This window comes from Monodon monoceros, unplaced genomic scaffold (genome assembly GCF_005190385.1).
Source record: "Monodon monoceros isolate NGI ecotype Baffin Bay Population unplaced genomic scaffold, NGI_Narwhal_1 Super_Scaffold_17, whole genome shotgun sequence".
Taxonomy (NCBI): domain Eukaryota; kingdom Metazoa; phylum Chordata; class Mammalia; order Artiodactyla; family Monodontidae; genus Monodon; species Monodon monoceros.
Window position 1 is genome coordinate 21,612,431 of NW_021703773.1, and position 21,145 is coordinate 21,633,575.

Below are 21,145 nucleotides of genomic sequence, written 5' to 3' on the forward strand. Positions count from 1 at the left end.
TGCCGTTCTCTGCCCACCTGGCTAGCAAGTTACCCAGCTTTACATATGGGGTTTGAAGTCAGACAGACCTGAATTCAAATCCCAGCTCTGTTACTTGTTAGCTTTGTAATCTGGGGCAAGTCGCTTTCCTCTCCTCAACCAAATAATGAGAATCACAGTACCTACTTCACACGGTGGTTGTAACAATCAGATGATTATAAAGAACCTAGCACTGTGCCTGACACATATTGGATATTCAACAAAAGGTAGCTTAAAAACAAAGAAAGTTTTCCTTTCTTGAGCATTTGCTTGGCATCTCTTTAACCCTGGCAAATGCCCAGTCCAGGGAAGCAGCCATTCCTCCAATGCCTGTGTGGGAAACAGTGCTATCCTGCCTCACTATAACTACAAAACATGAAGTACTGTAGCAAAAACAGCTATTTGCCTCTTCCATACCCATTCTTTTTCCTTCCTCAGTAATAGAATCCTCCATTTTTAACGAAGCCTAAGGGTGCCCAGAATGAGACTTCTTGCTTTTTCTCAATTGTTTCGACCAATGAAATATAAACAAAAATGTCATGTAGCAGCTTCCAGAAATATCCTTAAAAGACAAGCAGTACAGGACCTTTGCCACCATGTTTCCCTGCCTCCATCCCACTTCCTGGCATTAGGATATGACGGATGCCACCGTAGAGAACATCCTGAGCCAGGACGACTCCACAACACAGGATGGCAGAGCAGTGAGCCAGGGGGAGCCTGGGTCCTTGAGGAAGGCGGGGCCACGCACCAGCCCTGGACTGGGTACTGCAGACTTCCCTTAAGCAAGGAGGAAGAAAAACCCTCTGTACTTTGACAAGGCATCATTATTTTGTGGGTTTTCTATAATTTTCAGCTGAATCTAATCCTAACTAATATAAGTACAGTACCTCCAAACTGTTCACGGGGTTAAACCAGTGGCTCTTAAGAAAGGACAATTTTGTCCCCCAGAGGACATGTGGCTACATCCAGAGGCATTTCTGGTTGACACAGCAGTGCAGGTGCTACTGGCATTCAGTGGGTACAGGTGCTAGGGGTGCTGCTTACATTCTGCAGTTAACAGAACAACTCCCACAACAAAGGGCTATCAAGCCCCACGTGTCAGTTTTGCCAAGGCTGAGAAACCTTGGGTTACACATCTCTCAGGAAGGTCAGTGATAAAATGCCCTCTGTTCATTACAATAATCATGGCAGAAGAATGAGGTGTCCTGATTAGTCAGTATTCTCCTCAACAGAGTTACCATATATCTCAAACAGTAATAAACAGTTTTCAAAGAATCAGAACATAATGAATCACATGACACGACATCTAGCCGAGACTTCAGACTGGCAGCATGTGAAAGCACATGACGTTTAAAAGAGATTCTCTGTGTATTAATTGCATTTTATAATCACCTGGGGAACTGATGCCCAAGATCCACTCTAGACCAGTTACATAAAAGTTCCTGGGGGTGAAGCCTAGGCATCTGTATCTTCCATGGAGGACCAAATAATCTCCATCAAGGTACTTTTCACAAATGCACTGAAGAATTACAGAATGCAGGCAGCCCTGGATGCGGCAGATTCCTGGACCACGGTCTGCCTACTTCTTTACAAGAGGTTCCATTGGGGCAAAACCTTTCACTGCTCCTTTGCTTAACATTCACTTTGACTCCAGCTTTATCTTCAAAATAAAGGAACACACAGTCCTTTCTCTAGTATGGCTGTGACGTGGAGTTTCACAAATGGATGCACCTGGACCCTGAACACTGCTCTGCCTACCTTGACGGTGGCCATCACCCCCCCACCCCAGCCACACCAGGTGGGAATCTATTCATCTGCCCTTTAACATCCTGCATCAACATGACACTCAGATTTCTGGCTCCTCTTTTGTTAGCAGAGTTGATCACTGCTCCTACTAGAAGACCCAGAAAATTCAAAATATTAAACCAGTCTAGCTCCCATATCCTCATTTTGACATCTTGGATGCTAGAAAAGGGAGTATCTCAAAGGGACAGCAGGATATCAAACTGTAATGTTTTAAAGCCTGGTTGATTCTAACATACAGACAGGGTTAAAAACCATAAATTTAGGCCATCTTGAGTTGAGTGTCCTGTGAGGAGCTTCAGAAAACATCCTGAGCTGAGGTGTCGGTTCAGCCGTTTCCTGAGGAACTCTGGTCTGAAGGGCCGGGGGCAAGGCCTCTGCACGGGGCCCGCTATGAGCAAGTGAAACAGACTAAGCACAAAGGGAAAAAAGGTGGAAGGGCTAGGCCTGAAGTGAGACTGCCAGATTTATGTCCTTTCCAAATGAAATGTGGATCCTCTAGAAACAGGAGGTGTGAAGAGAGAGGACCTTCAAGATGGCAGAGGAGTAAGACGTGAAGATCACCTTACTCCCCACAAATACATCAAAAATACATCTACATGTGGAACAACTCCGACAGAACACCTACTGAACACTGGTAGAAGATCTCAGACTTCCCAAAAGCCAAGCGCTGGACAGGGTCTTGGTGCTCCGGCCAGCTATCAGGCCTGAGCCTCTGAGGTGGGAAAGCCGAGTTCAGGACTTTGGACCAGCAGAGACCTCCTGGCTTCATATAATATAAATCGGCGAGAGCTCTCCCAGAGATCTCCATCTCAACGCTAAGGTCCAGCTCCACTCAATGACCAGCAAGTTCCAGTGCTGGACACCCCAAGCCAAACAACTAGAAAGACAGGAACCCAACCCCACCCATGAGCAGAGAGGCTGCCTAAAATCATAATAAGTTCACAGACACCCCAAAACACACCACCAGACGTGGTCCAGCCCACCAGAAAGACATGATCCAGCCTCACCACCAGAACACAGGCACCAGTCCCCTCCACCAGGAAGCCTACACAACCCGGTGAACCAGCCTTAGCCACTGGGGGCAGACACCAAAAACAATGGGAACTACGAACCTGCAGCCTGTGAAAAGGAGACCCCAAACACAGTAAGTTAAGCAAAATGAGAAGACAGAGAAATACACACCAGATGAAGGAGCAAGGTAAAAACCCACCAGACCTAACAAATGGAGAGTAAATAGGCAGTCTACCTGAAAAAGAATTCAGAGTAATGATAGTAAAGATGATCCAATATCTTGGAAATAAAATGGAGAAAATACAAGAAACGTTTAACAAGGACCCAGAAGAACTAAAGAGCAAACAAACAATGATGAAAAACACAATAAGTGAAATTTAAAATTCTCTAGAAGGGATCAATAGCAGAATAACTGAGGCAGAAGAACAGATAAGTGACCTGGAAGATAAAATAGTGGAAATAACTACTGCAGAGCAGAATAAAGAAAAAAGAATGAAAAGAATTGAGGACAGTCTTAGAGACCTCTGGGACAACATTAAATGCACCAACATTCAAATTACAGGGGTCCCAGAAGAAGAAGAGAAACAGAAAGGGACTGAGAAAATATTTGAAGAGATTATAATTGAAAACTTCCCTAATATGGGAAAGGAAATAGTCAGTCAACTCCAGGAAGCACCGAGAGTCCCATAAAGGATAAATCCAAGGAGAAACACGCCAAGACACATATTAATCAAGCTATCAAATATTAAATACAAAGGAAAAATACTGAAAGCAACAAGGGAAAAGCAACAAATAACATACAAGGTAATCCCCATAAGGTTAACAGCTGATCTTTTGGCAGAAACTCTGCAAGCCAGAAGGGACTGGCAGGACATATTTAAAGTGAAAAACCTACAACCAAGATGACTCTACGCAGCAAGAATCTCATTCAGATTCGATGGAGAAATTAAAACCTTTACAGACAAGCAAAAGCTAAGAGAATTCAGCACCACCAAACCAGCTCTACAACAAATGCTAAGGGAACTTCTCTAGGCAGGAAACACAAGAGAAGGGAAAGACCTACGAAAACAAACCCAAAACAATTAAGAAAATGGGAATAGGAACATACATATCGATAATTACCTTAAATGTAAATGGATTAAATGCTCCAACCAAAAGACACAGACCGGCTGAATGGATACAAAAACAAGACCCATACATATGCTGTCTACAAGAGACCCACTTCAGACCTAGGGACACATACAGACTGAAAGTGAGGGGATGGAAAAAGATATTCCATGCAAACGGAAATCAAAAGAAAGCTGGAGTAGCAATTCTCATATCAGACAAAATAGACTTTAAAATAAAGACTATTACCAGAGACAAAGAAGGAGCACCTCAATACATAAGGCAAATACTAACAGCCATAAAAGGGGAAATCGACAGTAACACAATCATAGTAGGGGACTTTAACACCCCACTTTCACCAATGGACAGATCAACCAAAACGAAAATAAGGAAACACAAGCTTTAAATGACACATTAAACAAGATGGATTTAATTGATATTTATAGAACATTCCATACAAAAACAACAGAATACACTTTCTTCTCAAATGCTCATGGAACATTCTCCAGGATAGATCATATCCTGGGTCACAAATCAAGTCTTGGTAAATTTAAGAAAATTGAGATTGTATCAAGTATCTTTTCCAACCACAATGCTATGAGATTAGATATCAATTACAGGAAAAAAAAATCTGTAAAAAATACAAACACATGGAGGCTAAACAATACACTACTCAATAACCAAGAGATCACTGAGGAAATCAAAAATAACCTAGACACAAATGACAATGAAAACACAACGACCCAAAACCTGTGGGATGCAGCAAAAGCAAAAGAGGGAAGTTTACAGCAATAAAATCCTACCTCAAGAAACAAGAAACATCTCAAATAAACAACCTAACCTTACACCTAAAGCAATTAGAGAAAGAAGAACAAAAAAACCCCAAAGTTAGCAGAAGGAAAGAAATCATAGAGATCAGATCAGAAATAAATGAAAAAGAAATGAAGGAAACGATAGCAAAGATCAATAAAACTAAAAGCTGGTTCTTTGAGAAGATAAACAAAATTGATAAACCATTAGCCAGACTCATCAAGAAAAAAAGGGAGAAGACTCAAGTCAACAGAGTTAGAAATGAAAAAGAAGTAACAACTGACACTGCAGAAATACAAAAGATCATGAGAGATTACTACAAGCAACTCTATGCCAATAAAATGGACAACCTGGAAGAAATGGACAAATTCTTAGAAAAGCACAACCTTCTGAGACTGAACCAGGAAGAAACAGAAAATATAAACAGACCAATCACAAGCACTGAAATTGAAACTGTGATTAAAAATCTTCCAACAAACAAAAGCCCAGGACCAGATGGCTTCACAGGTGAATTCTACCAAACATTTAGAGAAGAGCTAACACCTATCCTTCTCAAATTCTTCCAAAATATAGCAGAGGAAGGAACACTCCCAATCTCATTCTACAAGGCCACCAACACCCTGATACCAAAACCAGACAAAGATATCACAAAAAAAGAAAACTACAGGCCAATATCACTGATGAATATAGATGCAAACATCCTCAGCAAAATACTAGCAAACAGAATCCAACAGCACATTAAAAGGATCATACACCATGATCAACTGGGGTTTATCCCAGGAATGCAAGGATTCTTCAATATATGCAAATCAATCAATGTGACACACCACACTAACTGAAGGATAAAAACCATATGATCATCTCAACAGATGCAGAAATAGCTTTTGACAAAATTCAACACCCATTTATGATATGCCTACACCCTCCAGAAAGTAGGCATACAGGGAACTTACGTCAACATAATAAAGGCCATATATGACAAACCCACAGCCAACATTGTTCTCAATGGTGAAAAACTGAAACCATTTCCACTAAGATCAGGAACAAGACAAGGTTGCCCACTCTCACCACTATTATTCAACATAGTTTTCAAAGTTTTAGCCACAGCAATCAGAGAAGAAAAAGAAATGAAAGGAACCCAAATTGGAGAAGAAGAAGAAAAACTGTCACTGTTTGCAGATGACATGATACTATACAGAGAATCCAAAAGGTGCTACCATAAAACTATTAGAGCTAATCAATGAATGTGGTAAAGTAGCAAGTTACAAAATTAATGCACAGAAATCTCTTGCATTCCTATACACTAATGATGAAAAATCTGAAAGAGAAATTAAGGAAACACTCCCATTTACCACTGCCACAAAAAGAATAAAATACCTAGAAATAAACCTACCAATGGAGACAGAAGACCTGTATGCAGAAAACTACAAGACACTGATTGAAAGAAATTAAGGATGATACAAACAGACGGAGAGATATACCATGTTCTTGGATTGGAAAAATCAACATTATGAAAACAACAATAATACCCAAAGCAACCTGCAGATACAGTGTAATCCCTATCAAACTACCAATGGCATTTTTCACAAAACTAGAACAAAAAATTTCACAATTTGTATGGAAACACAAAAGACCCCGAATAGCTAAAGCAATCCTGAGAAAGAAAAACGGAGCTGAGGGATCAGGCTTCCTGACTTCAGACTACACTACAAAGCAACAGTAATCAACACAGTATGGTGCTGGCATAAAAACAGAAACATAGATCAATGGAACAGTAAAGAAAGCCCAGAGATAAACCCACGCACATGGTCACCTTATCTTTGATAAAGGAGGCAAGAATATACAGTGGAGAAAAGACAGCCTCCTCAATAAGTGGTGCTGGGAAAACTGGACAGCTACATGTAAAAGAATGAAATTAGAACACTCCCTAACACCATACACCAAAATAAACTCAAAATGGATTAAAGACCTAAATGTAAGGCTAGACCCTGTAAAACTCTTAGAGGAAAACATAGGCAGAACATTGTATGACATAAATCACAGCAAGATCCTTTTTGACCCACCTCCTAGAGAAATGGAAATAAAAACAAAAATAAACAAATGGGACCAAATGAAACTTAAAAGCTTTTGCACAGCAAAGGAGACCATAAACAAGACGAAAAGACAACCCTCAGAATGCACGGAAATATTTGCAAATGAAGCAACTGACAAAGAATTAATCTCCAAAATATACAAGCAGCTCATGCAGCTCAATATCAAAAAAACAAACAACTCTATCCAAAAATGAGCAGAAGACCTAAACTGACATTTCTCCAAAGAAGATATACAGATGGCCAACAAACCCATGAAGGGATGCTCAACATCATCAATCATTAGAGAAATGCAAATCAAAACTACAATGAGATATCATCTCATACCAGTCAGAATGGCCATCATCAAAAAATCTACAAACAGGGCTTCCCTGGGAGCACAGTGGTTAAGAATCCGCCTGCCAATGCAGGGGACACGGGTTCGAGCCCTAGTCCGGGAAGATCCCACGTGCCGTGGCAGCAACAAAGCCCACGTGCCACAACTACTGAGCCTGCGCTCTAGACTCTGCGAGCCACAACTCCTGAGCCCGCATGCTACAACTACTGAAGCCCGCGCACCTAGAGCCCGTGCTCCGCAACAAGAGAAGCCACCGCAATGAGAAGCCCATGCACCGCAACGAAGAGTAGCCCCCGCTCACTGCAAGCAGAGAAAAGCCTGCGCGCAGCAACCAAGACCCAACGCAGCCAAAACTAAGTAAATAAATAAATAAATTTATTTTTTAAAAAAATCTACAAACAATAAATGCTGGAGAGGGTGTGCAGAAAAGGGAACCCTCCTACACTGTTGGTGGGAATGTAAATTGATACCGCCACTATGGAGAACAGTATGGAGGTTCCTTAAAAAAATAAAAATAGAACTACCATACGACCCAGCAATCCCACTACTGGGCATATACCCTGAGAAAACCATAATTCAAAAAGACACATACACCCCAATGTTCATTGCAGCACTATTTACTATAGCCAGGTCATGGAATCAACCTAAATGCCCATCGACAGACAAATGGATAAAGAAGAAGTGGCACATATATACAGTGGAATGTTACCCTGCCATAAAAAGAAACGAAATTGAGTTATTTGTAGTGAGGTGGATGGACCTAGAATCTGTCATACAGAGTGAAGTAAGTCAGAAAGAGCAAAACAAATACCGTACGCTAACACATATATATGGAATCTAAAAAACAAAACAAAACAAAAAAGGTTCTGAAGAACCTAGGGGCAGGACAGGAATAAAGACACAGATGTAGAGAATGGACTTGAGGACATGGGGGGGGGAAGGGTAAACTGGACAAAGTGAGAGAGTGGCATGGACATACGTACACTACCAAATGTAAAATAGATAGCTATTGGGAAGCAGCCGCATAGCACGGGGAGATCAGCTCAGTGCTTTTGTGACCACCTAGAGGGGTGGGATACGGAGGGTGGGAGGGAGACGCAAGAGGGAGGGGATATGGGGATATAAGTATACGTATAGCTGATTCACTTTGTTATACAGCACAAACTAACACAGCAATGTAGAGCAATTACACTCCAATAAAGATGTTAAAACAAACAAAAATCCCACTAACTTAGTATACGTGAAGGACACATTTCTAGCTTTATAGTCCTACTGTGAAAAGATCTCATGGTCGCTCAGAGAAAACAACAAACTACTGCAGAATTACAAATAGCACCTTTAAGGGTTTGTTGTTGTTTGTTTATTTTTAATGCACTCCAGCCTGGCAGAGCTGAATGACTCTTTCCTTTAGAAAACATTCATCTAACTCCCAAATATGTATAAAATAAAAGTGGATAGTTTCACTTAGTCTAAATAAGACGCATTCTGTGGCTTATGCAGCCTACCCCAAAATTTTACTGAGAGCAATTTGAAGATAATGACCTAAAACCCTAATAAAGTCAGAGGGCAGAGGACTCTAACTGTACCAGAAAAACAACAGAAGAGTTGAGACTATGGCTGAAGAAAGCAGCTCCACTCGTGCTATGTGGCTGATAGGCCTCATCAACGTGGGTTGTAGACAGAAGTCTGATAAAAAGCAATTCTGCCTGTCAATACGAGTGAGCAGAACTGACCCTTAAATAGAGGGTAATTTTTTTTAATCAGGTGAACAGTAAGCAGCCAAGTAACAAGATAATTTATGCAGCATCACCTACTCTTTGAGCAAAAAGATCAATCTCTCCCATCACAGAGTTGTTCCTGGTAGCCTCTCTAGTGCAAGAAGCAGGGAGTAAAAATTAGTCCTCAGATCTGTGCCTCAGGTACAACGAAAAGGGACACCCACCCCAAGGACGAAAGATATACCAGTGCCACATGGAAAAGAACTACCTAAAATGTCACAATAAAGCAATGCCCAAGGAACTGTCTTGTGGTCACAGGTCCAGGAAAGATGCCCCAGGACAATGCACTATTTACACAAGTATACAGAGAGCAACTCTGGATGTGTGTATCTATCATTGACAAAAATGCCTTTCACAGTATTTTCTCCTAAGGTTCTTTGCCAGGCTTGTTGAGGAGACTATACATTCTTCAGGATTACGATCCCAGAGCTGATGTTGCCAGGCGCATCTGACTCTTTGAAGGAGTTCATGCCCCTTGTTACAAGAGAATTTTGCAGCCTGTCTAAAGGAAGTTATCAACATACTTCCCAAGATTTACACGAGGAACTGAAAGCTTACAAAGGGATAGAGGTCAGGAGAATAGGTCATTACGTCCACTTAATTAAATCTGAAAATGGATTCTTTGTGCTTCTAATAGACAAGGCACTTTAAGAGTTTGATTGTCTAATCACCAAAGTACCTCCAAGTGTTCTCCCCATTGAAACCTAAAGTAAGGTGTTTCTAACAGTAGGGTGGAGGACACAAAAGAGAAGACAATATGTGGAAAAGGAATAATGCACTAAACGAACACCCCTTCCTGGTGTCTGTACTCCAACACTCCTTGTTGGTGGCAGGTATTTAGAGTGAGGGGAGGTGGTGAGAGGAAGAGGTTAGGAACCTGCAACACTTTATTTTAGTCTCATTTATCAGCAGTCACTGACAGTACTGCTGAAGATGCTCAATGATCATTCAAAAGGCATTCTTCAAAGTGCAACAACCTAAATCTTCCACTAACTGATAAATGCATAAACAAAATATGGTATATTCATACAGTGGAATAGTATTCAGCCAAAAAAATGGAGTACTGATATATACTGCAACATGGATGAACCTCGGAAACATTATGCTGAGTGAAAGAAGCCAGACACAAAAGGACACATATTGTATGATTCCATTTACATGAAATGTCCAGAATAGGCAAATCTACTGAGACAGAAAGCACATGAGTGGTGCCCAAGGGCTGGGGGGAGGAGAAGGATGGGAAATGACTGCCAATGGGTATAAGCTTTCTTTTTAGGGTGATGAAACTAGTCTGGAATTAGTGGGTATGGTTGCACGGCCTCTGAATACACTAAAAACCACAGAACTGTCCACTTTAAAATTGTTGAATTCTATGGTATGTGACTTATATCTCAATTTTTGAAAAAGCCATTCTTTAGTTCAGCTTTTCTACTGCCCCTTAAGTCTCCCAGCGCTCAACAGAGGGCCTGCTTCCTGGGACCCCCAGTGGGATACCCTTCAGTGTTGCCCTATTTATGAGATCGAGAGGAAGTGATGTCAAAAAAGATTTAAGTGCTTATACTGCTTTTGTTCCATCACGTATGAGAGGGAAAGGGGAAAATGATTAGGCAGCACTTCTAGTGTAATCTTCTGCCACACAGTGAGGGCAAATCCATAACACTCCGACTGTGACGAAAGCAGGCTGTCCAGTCATCCTGGGACAGTAGATACCATGCTTCTGTTTTTCTAAAAGGCAGCTCTTGCTGAGCTACTTCTTTACCTACTCGATGACAAACTGCCAACATTAAGACATTCATAGTATTTCAAATAGTCTGGAGACTTTCACTAGTACATTTTAAAGAAGGTAAGCCATCAATTCTTACCAAGATCCACTCATAATATAGGAACTGTGCTCAGATACAAAATGACAGATGGTGCTAGAGTACCAATAGGTGATCATTCAAAGTAATTAGTTCTGATCAAAAAATGTCTTTTGGTGCCTTTTTGTTACACCACTAACTATGTCACCATGTGTGCAGTGCTGGAATCTTTTGTTTGGTTCAGAAAATAGAACACTCATGCACAAGTCTGGAAGAAGAATGAATACTAGATTCTAGATTGTTATCTTAAACTTCCTTGGAGTTTTCAAATGGTCCATGTCTGACCTTACTGTGGAGAGACTGTCTGGCAGAGGAAAATACTTAGGAATTCAATGCACCCACAATTTATCAACATGAGGTATCACCTGCTCATAAACAGTCTTAGGAGGAAATTGTAATGCCATGGAAGGTGGTCATCACATTACCTTGGTCACACCACACACAGCACATCTGGGAACAATATTATAAAAGCACCAGGGAGAAGAATATTAGAGTATAAGTTTGAACAGTGTCTCTAGAACCAGAGCTTCGTGTGTGTGTGTTATCGTGTTGAGAATTTTAAGGCGACGAGGAGGCAACAAGGGTGTCTGACCTGTGGGCTCCTTCACTTTCTGTGGAATGACACTTCAAAAGGAGTCAGAGAAAGCCACAGTAAGGATGATCTGTGAGTAGATGTGACCTGTAAGCCTCAGGTGACAAACTTGGAATACTGGCTCTTGGGTTCTCTATCAGCTCAAGTGCCACAATTATGAAAAAGGAATTTCTAGATTCAGACATAAATAATCACAAATCTATAATAAATAAGTACCATATAGCCTATTCAAGATTATGAATGGAAAGAGAAACATGATTAAAATCTTCAGAGACTATATCTCACAAGAATTAAATTACTTGTAAACAAAGTCATACAATCGAACCCATCATTATACATTTGTGGGACCTAGATTAAGACACAGCACAGTTTACGAGAACACAGAGGCATCCACAGTGTGTGCTTCTTAGAGGGTGTATTATTCAGATTAGAAAATGTAGCAGCATAACTCACTTTAATGTTGACCCTGGTTCAGGGGCAAATGTGGCAAGTCCAAAGCCCTCAAACAGTTCAAAGACCCAATTTCAGCCAATATTTTACTTTTCCGCCAGAGACTTACAAAAATTACCTATCAGAAGCAAAACTGACAGGCCAGAGTTTCCTTTCTTCCCATGCATGCTTATTTGGGGACACTAAAACAGAAGGGTAACTGAGAAACAGAAGCCTAGAAAATCCACAAACTACACAATACTATATAATCATACTGTATATGCATAACCTGTATTTTAAAAATTAAAAATAAACACACACACTCACCCCTAAAAATATCTCAAGTACCGTAAAGGAGACTGAATTCCCCTATAAATTAGATTCCTGGGGTATATTTCAAATGTGTTTTCTCAAAACAATTAGTCAAGAACCCTTTATTCCCAAACCTGGGCCTCTGTATTTCGTAAGAAAAATGAAAATCAACACAAATGGCCTACACTGTAATTTTAAAAACACAGCATTGGGCTTCCCTGGTGGTGCAGTGGTTAAGAATCCACCTGCCAATGCAAGGGACATGGATTTGAGCCCTGGTCCGGGAAGATCCCACATGCTGCGGAGCAACTAAGCCCGTGCGCCACAACTACTGAGTCTGCGCCCTAGAGCCAGCGAGCCACAACTACGGAGGCCCATGTGCCACCACTACTGAAGCCCGCACACCTAGAACCCATGCTCCGCAACAAGAGAAGCCACTGCAGTAAGAAGCCTGTGCACTGCAACGAAGCGTAGCCCCTGCTCCCCTCAACTAGAGAAAGCCTGCGCGCAGCAATGAAGACCCAACGCAGCCAAAAATAAATAAATTTTTTAAAAAAAATTATTCTTTAACCCCCCCCCCCAAAAAACAGTATTTCCTTCCACTGCTTTTCCAAGGTAAGCACCTGAGCAGCTACGCAGGTTCTAACAACTGAACAGCTTTCTATTATGACCTAATTATTTGAAAAACATGATACTTTGAACGAATTCCACTGCCAAGGGAGAAGCTGGATACATTTTGCTGTTACTGATTATTAAGTTTTATGGACCTCCTTTATTTCTTCTTCCCTGACAACCACTGTTTTTTGGGGTTTTTTTCACCTAACCAGGTAGAGGAAGATAGTCAGTAGCACTGTCACGCTATAATTAAAGACCAAATACCTTAGTTGCTTCAAGAACTCAACATCAGAGTTGCTGTTAATAAGCTTGATGAACTCTTCATAGGAGGGAGCATACGTGTAGGCTCTCTTGTGATGTTCATTCACCTGTTCTCTGTGCTCCAACTGGGCAAGCAACATCTGGTTAATGTAATCTGGATTACTAAGTAACTCCACTACTGGCTTTAAGACTGTGGGACAGAGAAGAGAGCACCACTTAAAAAGGGTATTCTCCTTTAAAGAAACCGCTTTCATGTTATATAATTGAAACTACATCTGGGAAACATTTTAAAACTACCCAAATGGGCCACAGACACACACACACACACCCACACACACAGCTACCCATTCCTCTGGGTTTGCTAGTAGTTATGGCTACAACCAAGTGGTCGTTTTAACAAATGAGTTACATGTAAAAGAATAATGAAAGAAAGCCATCTGGAACCCAAGTTGTTAACAAAGCTATCAAAATTAAGTACATTCATTTTTTTCCCTTTGATTTCTTTTATAAGGCTCAATATGTTTTGTCTGCCAAAAGATGAAAGTTAACGTTCTCCCAACTGGTGAAACAGACCTCAGGGAGGAAGTTGTTAAAAAAGTCAATGACACTATGACAGATTCATCCCACTAACTTCAGGTTAGAAAGTTCCCCTTTTCTCTGTGGTTGGCTATATCAGCTAATGGGTACAGCTGGCTAACCCAGAGATAATAAATGAGATATTAAATCACGGCATATCAAACACAACGTTATTTGTTTGAGATTCTGAGATAGGAAAAGTTTCTCTCAGATGATATCTTCTTCCATTTTTCCTTATCCTAGCTAAGCATTTCCCTGGATACACTTTTTTTCTAACAACCACATTATTTTGTGGTACAGTCCCTCTTCTATTTATTCTAAGTCACATAAAGGCATTGCCAATGAATCCTGAAGCAAAGGTATTTTAAGCAAACGCATACTAGAGTTTGAGTATAGACAGTCTTTCATAAAGCACGTAACTGGCCTGGGTGACTCAAAATCTATCCCAGGTGGATGCTACACTGTGGTGGGCATAAGGACTGGTTACCTATTATAAACAGCAGAGTGGACTATGTATTTGGTAATATGTTATATGAAACATCTGTTTATCACGTAGGGCCAAGTGATGCCTTCTCTGAGTGACATTTAAACCTGACCTTTTGAAAATACTTTAATTCCCATATGTCCCACAGTATACAAGGTCTGCATAGGTGTCATATAAAGTGTTATCACATTCGTATGTAGCACGTTAGCTTGCACAAGTATCGCATTAGTAATATCAATTAGTTATGAAAGTCTACCTTTTGCTGTGAGAATTTCTGCGAGCATTATGCGTAAGCTGAGAGACTGGACATCCTTTGAGGGAAGGAGACAAAACACCAGAACCCGAGAACACGTTTGTAGAAATCTTACTTCATCATCTGAGTTCCTCAAGAATGCATGCAACACAAAGGGCCTCGGCTGTTCTTCATGTCTGAAAAAAATAAATACATGAAGAGAGGGAAAGGGAAGGAAAGATGTTTCTAGAAACAGCTTGGTTATGTACCATTAGGTAAAAAACAACTTCAAATGGGCAACGCAACAGTTTTAATAACTATGTCCACTCTTTGACTATATCAACAGTCAGTAATTTTCTCAACCACAGACTAATCTGGAAAAATGCAAATGCATGGCCTTTCCGGATTTCCAACCTTAAGTAGCATCAACCTTCATACACGACTCCCAAGTCACAGCAACAATCTAGAAAGGGGTGAGCAGCTCTTTAACTAGATTATTTTTAAGTCTCCTAGCTCTCTCCCTAAATGTGATCTATAGCTTCATTTCTCCAAAGGAAAAAAAAAAAATCTAACAAAGCATTAAACCAGGGTCACCAGCTCCTGGCAGCGTCCTCCTGTCAGTGTGGATCTGCCACTTGTTTACTCCAACTACTAGTACTTACCTCTGGGTTCTCATGCCGTGAGTGAGCAAAAGGACATTAACCTTCCATACACTTCATACGTGCAGTATTATTTAATCTTCCCACCTACATCTAGAAGCAAGTATCATCATCACCATTTTATAGATGAGAGTATTAAGGATCTGAATGATCACCTGAACGGTCCAAAGTCACAGAGGTAACAAATGGTAGAAATAACTCTCAGGTCCTGTTCTGTCTGACTCTCAAGTCCAGACTCTTTAACACTACACCATAATCAGAGATTGTTAAAGTGAAAAGGAAAAAAATTTCAGAGATACAGAAGAAATATATGTGAAAACAAGCATTATTTTGTGCCTTAAACAACATGCCTGTGCTTGACCAGTAAACAAAATGCACAGATTGTAAAAAGGAGGCTGTGAAATTAAAGATGCCGTTGATGTAATAGCATAAAAACAATCATCTTTAGGTTTTCCTGAAACATGCTGGACAAGACAGATGGGGCAAAGGAAGAGGAAGCAGAGGCAAAAATTAAGTGTGATCTGGATTGGCTTAAAGCAGCCAATAGAATGTCAGCTGGGAAATGAATACAGGCTGACCGGAAAACTGCCTCACACAACTGCCTAACAGTCAACCAGAGGATGCGTTGCTTTTATTAATGCAGTTTATTATTCTCTTGCCTGATAGTGGCCAACTCAGTTGGGTGCTTCCTGGCTGCCACAGTCATTTTGCAGCCAGTGGAAACCTGTACACCAAGGGTGATTTCCAGGGCGAGGGCACTGTTTACCTGGGGCAGGCAAGTACCGAGATAACCATCGGACCTAGGTTTCTGCCACTCTCACTGTGTGATCTGTAGGAGGTGTTGCACAATCAGATATTAGATCCCCAGCATTCGCCTCCAGGGCACGATCATCTACATGCAAAACACCAGTGACCTACTGGCACTTTTTCAAATATCCATAATGTCAGAGAACAATGGTAGATTTTTTTTCCTTTAATAAGATTCATCAACTAGAAGCTTCTAGGCATAGCCTAAATGTACCCTTGGCACGAGAAAACTGGAATTCCACAGGAAAGGAGCTTCTAAAATGGAATCAATTCTCTGTTTCTATTATTGTGATGCTTACTCATCACAATATCTTTATATTATCCACAAAAGCAGTAATTTCAGAAGCTGGTAAATAAATGTCTCAGTGAAAAATATACTCTCGGGCTTCCCTGGTGGCACAGTGGTTGAGAGTCCACCTGCTGATGCAGGGGACACGGGTTTGTGCCCCGGTCCGGGAAGATCCCACATGCCGCGGAGCGGCTGGGCCCGTGAGCCACGGCCGCTGAGCCTGCGCGTCCAGAGCCTGTGCTCCGCAACGGGAGAGGCCACAGCAGTGAGAGGCCTGCGTACCGGGGGGAAAAAAAAAAAGTCTTAGTTTAATATCTAATATGGTAAATATTGACCGATAGGATGAGTGGTGAGCTGGTAAATGTTCAACTGGCTCTCCAAGGGGGAAAAAAAGCTCTGATTTGTAGCATTTGCCGATTTCAAGGAGTAAATACCCACGCCATGGCCAATTACAAACCGACAAGGTGATCATCACTGACCTCAGAGTTGAGAGATGTGCACCGTCCGCTCCCGCACCCAGCACAAGCCGGCCCTGGGACACCACAGCTCTAACCCGCTTAAACAGAAGCTCTTTCAGGTCCTTGATAACTTTTATGAGTGTAGAGGGATTCTGAGACCACGAAATCTGAAAACTGTAGCTCTACAGTAATTTTTTCAAACCGTGGGTTGTGACCCACAAGAAACAAAATAAAATTTAGTCTCAAATGCCATTTTTTTTTAAATGGTAAAGAACAAAAAATATCAAAGTTTTCACAGGTACTGAGCGTTATCTGATGAAACTGCATCACAATATAAAATGTATTCCTGGTTTTATTTTTAAAGTTTGCAAAACACACCAGGGGCAGCAAGCTGGAGAAGAACAGGCATATGGCAGCCCTGTGGATTCTGGCCACGTGAACCTGAGCTGCGTGGACATGGGGAGAGGGGACAACTCGTGGGAAGAGGCGGCACAGCCAAGGACAGAGGGCTGCTGCTGCACGACCGAGCGCCCTTGGCAGCCAGGCCCCAGAGCAACCTCACAGGCAGGACAGGGAGTACTTTCTGACAGAGCCGCAAGACAGGGCTTCTTAGAAGAATGTGAGTTCCCACCTGCCCGACGAGGGTGCCTCTGCTTACTCATCCCCTTACGTATTTTGCAAATACTTTCTCTCGTCCCCGACGGCAGAGGCAGAGCAGTGTCAATGAGAAGAGGCCACAGGAGCTGCAGGGAGCCCGCTGCTACTCCAACTGAGTCCAGATGCAAACAGGCAGAAGGCTACTTATTGCAGTAAGACTGCTTTTCATGTCCCAGTTAGAGGTGCTATGAGTCACCATGCTGTCACTCACACAAGAGTAAGACAAACACTTAAAATCCTATCCGCAAACCTAAGAGAATAAGAATTTGTTATGAGCACAGAAAGGCCTTGTTGCAGTCTTCTTCCATAGGCAGAGTCACCTCACAGGCACAAACCTTTCCCATGTAACAGAGCAAAAGGCTAACAAGCCTAAATATTAGCAATTTCCACATTGGAAGACCTTCTCTAATTACAGCCCACATGCTCCAACACTGAGTTCCTTTTAAAAATCAATTTTCAGGATATTGTGACGCAACAGAGCTCTTAACACAGGACTCACACGCACACAAAAATGAACTTCATTTAAACTTTCCTGAAAACTGAAAACTCACTGACACTCTTCCGAGTGTAAAGCACTATATTTAAATGTTCTGTTTCTAGGCACCCTTAATACTGTCTAAATACATTCATGATAGTGCTGCTGGCTCCATAAAATTCATGTCACTGTTTCAGTTATTTACAAAAGCAAACAAGTCCACAAAGTGGTTTTCTATTAAAAATTTTTTTAAGTTTACTCTATCAGAACATTATAATTATCCCCCCCCAATATGTCTACATTTCCAGCCGAGTGCCAGCAACAGGATGAATGTGCCCGAGTTTTGTCTTGACTTCAACGACCCTCTCAATAAGGAAAATATTCTACTGTGAATAAAGGTGAAGGGGAGGTTGTTCCCATTATAACAGTTACCTGGCGTCTGCCGCCTTCAGGTTACAGAAGTGAGCGAGTAAAGCTCTCACGACATCACTGCAGACAACTCTGACCATGTCCACGCGGCTCAGCCTGTGGCGCAGCCGTCTGACAACTTCCCAGAAGTCCTCGGAAAGCAGGTGGTAGAGCTGCCCCTCGTCTCTGCTGAGGCTTCCATACCAGGACAGGATGTAGTCTCTGTAACTGTAGTCAAACACTACCAGGAAGAGACAGAGCAACGCGTCAAACTTGGGTGAAAACAACAGACACCGAGACGGCTTTTCTACTGGAAGCTGGCCACCTGCTATTTAGTAGTCACTTTAAAATATGTGGACCGGGCTTCCCTGGTGGCGCAGTGGTTGAGGATCTGCCTGCCGATGCAGGGGACACGGGTTCGTGCCCCGGTCCGGGAAGATCCCACATACTGCGGGGCGGCTGGGCCCGTGAGCCATGGCCGCTGAAGCTGTGCGTCCGGAGCCTGTGCTCCACAATGGGAGAGGCCACAGCAGTGAGAGGTCCGCGTACCGCAAAAAAATAAATAAATAAAAAATAAATATATATATATATATATATATATGTGGACCATTTTTTTTTTTTGATGTGGACCATTTTCTTTTTTTAAGTCTTTATTGAATTTGTTACAATATTGCTTCTGCTTTATGCTCTGGTGTTTTGGCCGAGAGGCATGTGTGATCTTAGCTCTCCGACCAGGGATCAAACCCACACCCCCTGCACTGGAAGGTGAAGTCTTAACCGCTGGACCGCCAGGGAAGTCCCTCACTGTTTAAAATTTAAAGAGAGTAGAAAACAAAACAAGGGAAGACACACTCTTCCCTGAAGCCTTTCAAAATGAGAGATTCTCATCTAAGTAGAATTTTGGGGGTGTGGTGACCATAGGTACTGGATTTTCTCAAATAGCCCAATCTTTAAATATTCTATCTTGGTACCAAACCCTCTGATTTTTTTTTTTTTCTAATTCTAAATTGCTCTAGACAGTACAAATAGGACCAATGGGTGGAAATCACAAGGAAGTTGTTTTTTCTGTTCAACATAAGGAAGAACCGAATAAAAACATTAAAGCTATTCGAGAGGCTGCCATATTAGGTGACGAATGTTCCATCATAAGAAATTTTTAAACAAGCTGAGTATCTAATGGACAAGGATGACATGGAAAAATTACTTCCTGAGACGGTGGGGCTGGATTACATGACCTCCAGGCTTTTATAGCCTTTTACCCTCCTTCTGGGAACCCCGAGGCCAAGCAACAAGAGCATGATGACACACACCTTGCCAGTAAAACACTGCTAATTCGTTCATTTGCAATTCTTTCTCTCGTACTCTTGTATCAAACAAAGTTTCCATGCCAAAGAATTTTTAGCTAGTGGCAAATAAATCTGCAAGCCAAAACGTTTGGAAAAATAGAAGCATTTTTCCTTTCATTAAAATTTAATTTCAAATTAAAGCAGGAAATTAAGAGCAATTATAAGAGACTTAATCTCTAAAAATAAGATCTTTTCAGCATGCTAAAAGATTTATGTGAAGGGCATATTCACCTACATAATGTCTCACTACATTTGTTAACCACATTGCATACTCTTAATTATTACACACCTAAAATACTCCTCTGATAATAGGTTTTGGTGAGAAATGGATAAAAATAAATACTGACAAAAATCTGTACTCAGTAATAGAGATATGTGTTAGCCACAGGCATATCTTCCATCAATAGCTCATCAGTACCCCTCTTCAAACTAAATATCATAAAAATATAACAAATATAAAAAGTACAAAACAAAGCCATGATTCTAAGTATGTATTACCTAACTACATACACTCACACAAGTACACATGAACAAAATGTTTTTAAATATACCTTCTAGGTCAATTCAAGGAGACAGAAATTCGTGATCATAAAATCATTTTATGGTTTTCATTAAGAAATAAGCGTAAGTAATGTAACAAACCACAGTGAGAAGTGAAAGAACACTTATTCTCACTGCCAAGCAAAGAGATTTTCTTCTAAAGGCATAACAGCCAACAAAAATTCAGATGCTATTATCACTCAAATACATCTAATTTCTAGGACGGCTCTCAAAGAAATAAGTAGGTAAGAGGGAATCACTGAAGATTAGAGAGAATGGAATAACATGATTAGAACTTTTCAGCTTTAGTTAGATTAATCTGAAAAGAGTATTTAGGGTAACAAAGTCGAGAATTACTAGAGGTGAAGAGACCAGTTAAAAAGCTACCATGTAGTCTAGAAAATGTGATGCTAGGTTAAGTCTCTATCTATAAATGTTCAGAACAAGGAATGACTCAACCTAAGTAAACAGTATGAGAGAGAAGCTCCGAGAGAGCCATTTTCCATTTCTGCCTTCTCCCCAGGATAACTCAGGGTGCAATCTTCCATGCCCAAGAGGTAGAGCACCGCAGGTTGTAAATGTCCATGACCTGAGTCTCTTGGCACAAAGAAACAGTCCTCATTCCACCAGGAACTGCCCCAACGATAATGATAACAACAATTTCATTGATCATATAGATGGCCCTTTATGGTGTACAAAGTTTTCAAAAATGCAATTAATAATTACTCTCTGTGTGCAGAACGAAAGTCATCTTCTGGGAAGATTTTGAGGTTATTAGGTTATGTCACTTGTTGATCTATTCATTCATTCAACAAAAATGGACAGATATTTCATACCACTAGGTAAAGAGTCATGAATGAGGGACTTCCGTGGTGGTGCAGTGGTTAAGAATCCACCTGCCAATGCAGGGGACACGGGTTCAAGTCCTGGTCCTGGAAGATCCCACATGCGCGGAGCAACTAAGCCTGTGCACCACAACTACTGAGCCTGCACTCTACAGCCCACGAGCCACAACTACTGAGCCCACGTGCTACAACTACTGAGCCCGTGCACCTAGAGCCCGTGCTCCACAACAAGAGAAGCCACTGCAGTGAGAAGCCCACACACCACAACGAAGAGTAGCCCCCGCTCACCGCAACTACAGAAAGCCCACGTGCAGCAGCAAAGACCCAACACAGCCAAAAATAAA

At 41.4% G+C, this 21,145-nt stretch overlaps 1 protein-coding gene across 6 annotated transcripts in view; it reads right to left on the reverse strand.

The window, feature by feature from the left end:
* The window catches only part of SNX25 (sorting nexin 25), a 110,280-nt gene that overhangs the window by 61,292 nt on the left and 27,843 nt on the right, over nt 1-21,145 (reverse strand). For all 6 annotated transcript variants that reach the window (XR_003794144.1, XR_003794142.1, XR_003794145.1 and 3 more), the window contains exons 3-5: nt 18,095-18,311; nt 14,342-14,514; nt 13,029-13,215 (exon numbers count right to left, since the gene is read on the reverse strand). Coding sequence is in view for 1 of the 6 variants with exons in the window: in XM_029226225.1 (XP_029082058.1) it covers nt 13,029-13,215; nt 14,342-14,514; nt 18,095-18,311 (577 nt within the window). In the remaining 5 variants the exon portion in view is untranslated. The remainder of the gene's footprint in view (nt 1-13,028; nt 13,216-14,341; nt 14,515-18,094; nt 18,312-21,145) is intronic.